The sequence below is a fragment of the Lagopus leucura genome, unplaced genomic scaffold (genome assembly GCF_019238085.1).
Source record: "Lagopus leucura isolate 7727_CA_CO unplaced genomic scaffold, USGS_WTPT01 Super-Scaffold_100001, whole genome shotgun sequence".
Lineage (NCBI taxonomy): Eukaryota > Metazoa > Chordata > Aves > Galliformes > Phasianidae > Lagopus > Lagopus leucura.
The window spans coordinates 102129222-102135558 of NW_024962262.1; the positions used below are offsets into that span (position 1 = coordinate 102129222).

At 39.1% G+C, this 6337-nt stretch overlaps 1 protein-coding gene across 1 annotated transcript in view; it reads left to right on the forward strand.

Moving 5' to 3' along the window:
* Nucleotides 1-3011: 3011 nt before the first annotated feature.
* LOC122178229 (ovostatin-like) overlaps nucleotides 3012-6337 on the forward strand; it is a 95077-nt gene continuing 91751 nt past the window's right edge. The window contains 3 exon segments of the mRNA XM_042868285.1: nucleotides 3012-3081; nucleotides 4610-4793; nucleotides 5436-5592. Of these exon segments, the coding sequence (XP_042724219.1) occupies nucleotides 3017-3081; nucleotides 4610-4793; nucleotides 5436-5592 (406 nt within the window). The 5' untranslated portion in view covers nucleotides 3012-3016.

Genomic DNA, 6337 nt, shown 5'->3' on the forward strand with positions numbered 1-6337 from the left:
TAGACGGAGGCCGGTCACAAGTGGTATTCCCCAAGGGTTGGTCTTGGGTCCAGTGCTCCTCAACATCATTATTAATGACATAGATGATGGAATTGATTGCACCCTCAGCAAGTTTAAAGATGATACCAAGCTGAGAGGTGCAGTTGATACAGTAGGGGGAAGGGAAGAATCACACAGAATCACAGAATTGTAGGGGTTGGAAGGGACCTCCAGAGATCACCGAGTCCAACCCCCATCCAACCCCCTTCCCCATCTGGGGAAGGCATCCACAGGGACCAGGACAGGCCCATTTGAACCTAATGAGGTTCAACAAGGTCAAAGTGCAAGTTGTTGCACTTGGGCTAGGGTAATCCCAGGTGTTTATACAGGCTGGGTGAAGAACCCCTTGAGAGCAGCCCTGCGGAGAAGGACTTGGAGTCCTGGTGGACAAGAAGCTGGACATGAGCCAGCAGTGTGCAATTGCAGCTGGGAAGGCCAACTATATCCTGGGCTGCATTAAAAAAGGGGTGGCCAGCAGGGAGAGGGAGGTGATTGTCCTCCTCTACTCAGCTCTTGTGAGGCTCCATCTGCAGTACTGTGTCCAGGCCTGGAGCCCCCAGCACAGGAAAGACACAGAGCTCTTGGAACGAGTCCAGAGGAGGAGAACTGAGACGATCAGAAGGCTGGAGCACCTCTCCTATGAAGAAAAGTTAAGGGAAATGGGCTCGTTTAGCTTAGAGAAGAGAAGGCTCCAGGGAGACCTCATTGTGGCCTTTCAGTACTTGAAGGGAGCTCATAAACAGGAGAGAGAATGACAGTTTACATGGGTTGATAGTGATAGGACATGGGGGAATGGTTTTAAACGAAAACGTGCTAAAGGCTCGCTGAAGGTGAGCTTCTGGAACAATTTGTACCAAAGTCCCAGAACTGATTTCCACTTCCTTCTCTTTTCTTCAGTCCTTTGTGCCTACTGCTTAGTGGGTATGGCCAATTTGAAATAATACAGGGAGTGTGAGGCATTTCAAAGCTGTAAACACAAACTTAGGCAAACTGCTCCTAGCTGTATTCTGTCCTGATTGCAGCCAATGCAGCTGCTTTCCTCACAGCATGTTTGCCTTGTGTGCACATTTGCCATGTAGCCTTATCACATTAGTGACAAGCCATTCTGGGAAGATTTGTGCAATATTTTTTACTAGCAGCACAGTAGCAATAAACAGTAGCTCCAGCAATAACTTAGGCATTTTTGCTTGTGTCCTCGCTTGGTAATCATAAGTCTTCTGGGAAAGTTGTGTAGGTAAGAAGTTAGACAGGAGTAGTTTGAAGTATTACTTATGCTGACAGAAATAACACGTATGACCAAATCATTAGCATAAATGTTTTATATAATGAGAAGTAAACATGATAGTCTGTCTTCAACAGTCCTACAGCCATTTTTACAACCTTACTATAACAATTTTCATTTCCTTCTCTATATTCCTTACTACTGAGATAATTGTAGGCCCACTCTACATTGACTAAGTCTTTTTTTCAGCACTCCTATATCTTTTCTTTGTCCCTAATTGCTTTAACAGTATACTCAGCTTTCCCTTCCTTTTCATCACCTGTTTGGTTGAGGAAGAGGAAGGGAAACTCTTGCTTCCCATAGGCTGCAGTTACTCACATGTTGATCAGCCACTTTGCTTTTTTTGTTTTGTTTTCTTTCTTTTTTAAAGAGAAGTATAAATGCAGTCTACTACTACTATAGATAATTTAGTTTTCTATGTTCAGGCTATATTAGCAAGAATGTAGTTATCACACGATGGAAATTGGCACTTCTCATTTACTCAGCAATTGTGAAATCAGAGATGAAGTCCTATGTCCAGGATTTGCTCCCTGGTACAAGAAAAGCAACGGCAGATAGGCAGAGGAAGGTCAACAGAATAGCTGGTGGCTGGAACAAAAACAACATCTGAGACAGTTTGGTTTAACTCAGCCTAAAATTAAAAAGGCTAAGAGGAAGTATAGTTGCAGTCTTCCACCATGTGAAGTTGGTTTATAGAAAAGACAGATTCTTCTCCAGGGTGCGCACTGAAAGAAGCAATGGACATAAGATATAGTAAAATAAATTCTGATTTAAGGCAAGAAAAATTTTTCGAACGATGGATGGTGAAGCGTGGAAGCAGATGTCCAGAGCTTATGTGGACTCTTCATCCTTGAGATATTCAAAACCTGATTGGACCTGCTTTGAAGACAGCCATACTTTAAATGAAATATTGAACCAAACAATGTCAACAGGTTCTTTTCAGTTTAAATTAATTAATGATTTCATAACTTCATTATTCTTTCTCAGTCATATTTACTTAAACTTCACCAAAAGACTTAAAAGTTATTTAATAGAAACTGCAAAGCTGGAGGGAAAAGGTGACTGACAAACACATGAGCGAACAAACAAAATAAATTTGTAAGAGTCCTTTTCCTACAGGTATACTTGTCCTACCACAGAATGGTAGACAACTAGCAAACACCATTCCTTGCTGAATGATACTGTGTTCAGTAACAAAACCAGATTAGGTTTAGGAGTTTTCTTCTGGACCATACTGAATGCAGATGCAGTCTAATTCTGTATTATTACTACCCAGATCCCAGTGCAGGCATACAATCGCACTGTTACGGTTACTCCTGTTCGGTAAGATATTTCTAGGTAAGATCTTCACAATACAAGGAAATACTTTAGCAATATTAAGAACTAACATGCTGAAGCATTAAGCAAACTTCAGACAATGACATGATAATCAGAGAGGTAAGCATCAGTAAAACAAATGGACAGGAACCGGTTTGACTAGCTCTGAAATCTATCTGAAGTATGAGAGTTCACCTAAGCTGTTTGAGAATGTGAGAATAGGCGGGAGAGAGGAAGATGAACCTATGCAAATTTTATGTATTATCTTTTGTTAGAACGTGACGGAAGCTGTGGAGGAGGAGCGTCATTTCAGGACAGTTTAAAAGCCAGAGGAAAGTCTGTCCATTTGATATAAAACTCTCTTCTTCAAGGACAGAGATGTGGTCAAGGATTCTTCTGAGTGTTGTGACCTTGAGCTGGATTGTCGCAGTGTCTTCTGAACTGTAAGAGAATATACCTTGTGCTTTTATGACATAATAGATAAGTTTGTTTCACTTCAGTTAATTTATTCTGGGACATTGCTCTGTAATGTGCTGATTTTGAAATGCGTTTGAAATGAAAATACCTAATATTGAAGCGTGATTTGAAATGATGATCTCCATTACAAAGCCTCTGCAAAATCTGAGTGACAGAAACCTGGAACTGGAGTAGATTAAATCTGAAGTGCATGGGTAAGACTGGGAGGAGATTCAAGGCTAGGTTAGCAAGTGATGATCAGGTTTGGAATGCACTGGAAATACATAGAGAGGATGGCATATGAGGAGGTCCTCGAGACAAATAATGGCTGGTAGCAGGGAGCTATGCTGAACTGTAAATCTGTTACTGTTATTCTTAATGTTATTGTTACACCTGCTGTGCTGTGGATGCTTATAAAGCACTGTCAGTGTGGATGGCTTTATGAAAACTGAAAATTTCAGTCGCAGTTTTCAAAAATACACCAACTTGAAAGCTTAAGTCCCCTTCTCAAAAGTGCTGAAAGGAAACACTGTGAAAGTCAGATGGTTCTGCTTTCTCAGATACACTCTTGGTTTCATTAAACTTACTTCTGGTGTTTGCATATCATACAGTCTAACTTAGGCAAGTGAAAATAACAGTAAGTATAATATTAATAAGCAAAGGTAGGAAGGGAAAAAGGGAAGGCATCGTATGACCCAGAAAATTTTGTGTGATTCATGTACACCAAACTCATCAATTCTGTCATACATTATTTGGAAAGACTAGTTTGGACATCAGAGAACAGTAAGCCAGCAACAGAAACTTAGTCAAATATAGCAAATATCTAGAAATGTTTTTTTCAGAGGAAGAGTTTGGAGAACAAAGGCTGCACTAATTATAGAGGTCATCATATCTAAAAATATCTAATGGAAGAAAAAAGCAAAGAGAAAAACAGAAAAGCAATAGAGCGTGCAGGTTAGATTGAATATGGAAAATTTCCTGGAATATCCTGCATTCTGCATTATGCTGACTGCCTTATGATATTTTCATTCTTATCTGGAGGGAGAGTTATCCAGAGAAAAAGAACTTAAAAATTACTGCAACAATTAACTAGCATTTTTGCCAATGATTTAAAAAAAAAATGTCACTCTTTTTTATGGGAGGTTCCAGAGGGTTAAGTATACACACAAGTTGTCAGAAGATAAGTACATTTATGCCTTTTAAGACATAATTTTAACCGGAAATGTCTAGATACCTGGAATGAAAAGATGCAATATCATGCTGGATAAGAGACTGCATAAAATGATGCCAGTCCTTCAGCTTACAAAGAGCAATGAGGAACAGAAATGTGTCATCATTTGTACTTGGAATATTATCCAAAATTAATTGAAATAAATGGAAATCCTCCCAGTGGTTTGAGCGAGTCTTGGCCTAAGTCCCACATCTTCTTTCACATGTATAATATTTCTATGATAGTTTCCTCTCTTGTCTGCCCTCACCTTCCTCCGTGACTGATCTGTTCTCATCTTCTTGCAGTCAATATGTGCTGCTGGTGCCAACCGTGGTGCGGAGCAACTCTCCACAGACTGCTTGTGTGCAGTTTCAGAGTCTCCGTGAGCCTCTGTCTTTGAGTGTTGTTCTGGAATACAGCAATATACAGACAACTCTCTTCGAGGATTTTGTGACAAAAAATGATTATTTCACGTGCTGCAACTTCAAGGTATTTTCTTTTTTTTTTTTTTTTTTTTTTTTTTTTTTTTTTTTTTTTTTTTTTTTGAGAACACTGCAGAGGATGTAGAGGCTGGAAATATTTCTGAGTGCCACTGTCTTTGTCAATGATGGAAAGAATGTACAGAGCAGTCCTGGAATATGACATAAAAAAGATAACTTAATGAAAAAGCTGCCAATAGAGAGAGGAAAAAGAAAGCCATGTGGTCTATATGAGGGTGCTGGAAAATGGCTTTCCATCTTCATTCACAAATAGAAAAGTACTTTCGATTGCTGTCCCAGGTGCATGCCTTTTCTGTGACTCTGCAAAATCAGAACAGGTATGACAAAAAAATAGCCAAGATTAAGTCTTCTCGAATAGGGCTGGGAATCTTCCCTGTAGGCAGGTAGCTACAGGAGATGATGAAATGCTTAGGACAGAACATAGTTTAAAATCTTGTTGCCTGATGACAGATTAAAGGATTTCCAGAGCATAGATTCCCAAATGCTCTGTCACTGGCAAATGTGAGTTTTCCCATGACTTTGCAGAAGCTGTTAATGATTCATTTGACAGTCAACTAAAGAACCTGGAGCAGCAGGGTACCTCAGCATGCCTCATTTACCACTTTTTTTCTGGGGTTTTGTTTCTCTCCAGGTTCCTCCTGCTACTTCTGATCCCCTGGCATTCATATCCTTCTCTGCCAAAGGCAACACAGTCAACATAACTGAGAGAAGATCAGTGGCGATTGAGAATGTGCATAACACTCTCTTCATCCAGACAGACAAGCCCATCTACAAACCAGGGCAAAAAGGTTGCTGGGGAGCTGGAGTCAGCTAGTGAACTAGGAAACTGAGTGCAAGAGTGGGTCAAGAATAACAAACACTTCTCTTGTGGAGGAAAATTCTGCAGACTGCAATAGCAGTGTTTAGGATATTGTGCATAATTGTCATTAGATAGTGTATGTTGTCTGACAATGACCTTATCAAAAGTCTATGAAAAATAGAATCAATTCATCAAACTGCCAGAAATGAGTAGAGTTCATTTGTCTTTTCTAAGTTAATTTCGTTTACAGAATCTTGAGTTCTGTTGGGTTTACTGAGGTCAGTCATGAAAAGAATATCCTTAAAAATACAGAAAATAGGTTAAGCTTGGAATTAATAAAAATAGATACAGCATATAGTTTCCTGTCAACAGCTTTCTACACTTCACTGCTAATCTAATTCATAAAGCTGATTTCACTACGAATTTAAATAATAACTATCTGTGGTTTGGTTAGTTATATCTTTAGTATAATCATGTTTCAGTGCTTCACAAGGTTTACAGTGAGATAAAGACACTTTCTTCCCCGTCTTTCATTTTTTCATTGAATTGGTTTGTAAAGATAGTTTCTGAGGAAATGCTCCAAAGTACTGAGTCCTTAAAAATGTTGGTCAGTATTAAAGACAATTCAGATAATAAGCTTCTTTTCTTTTCTTTTCTTTTCTTTTCTTTTCTTTTCTTTTCTTTTCTTTTCTTTTCTTTTCTTTTCTTTTCTTTTCTTTTCTTTTCTTTTCTTT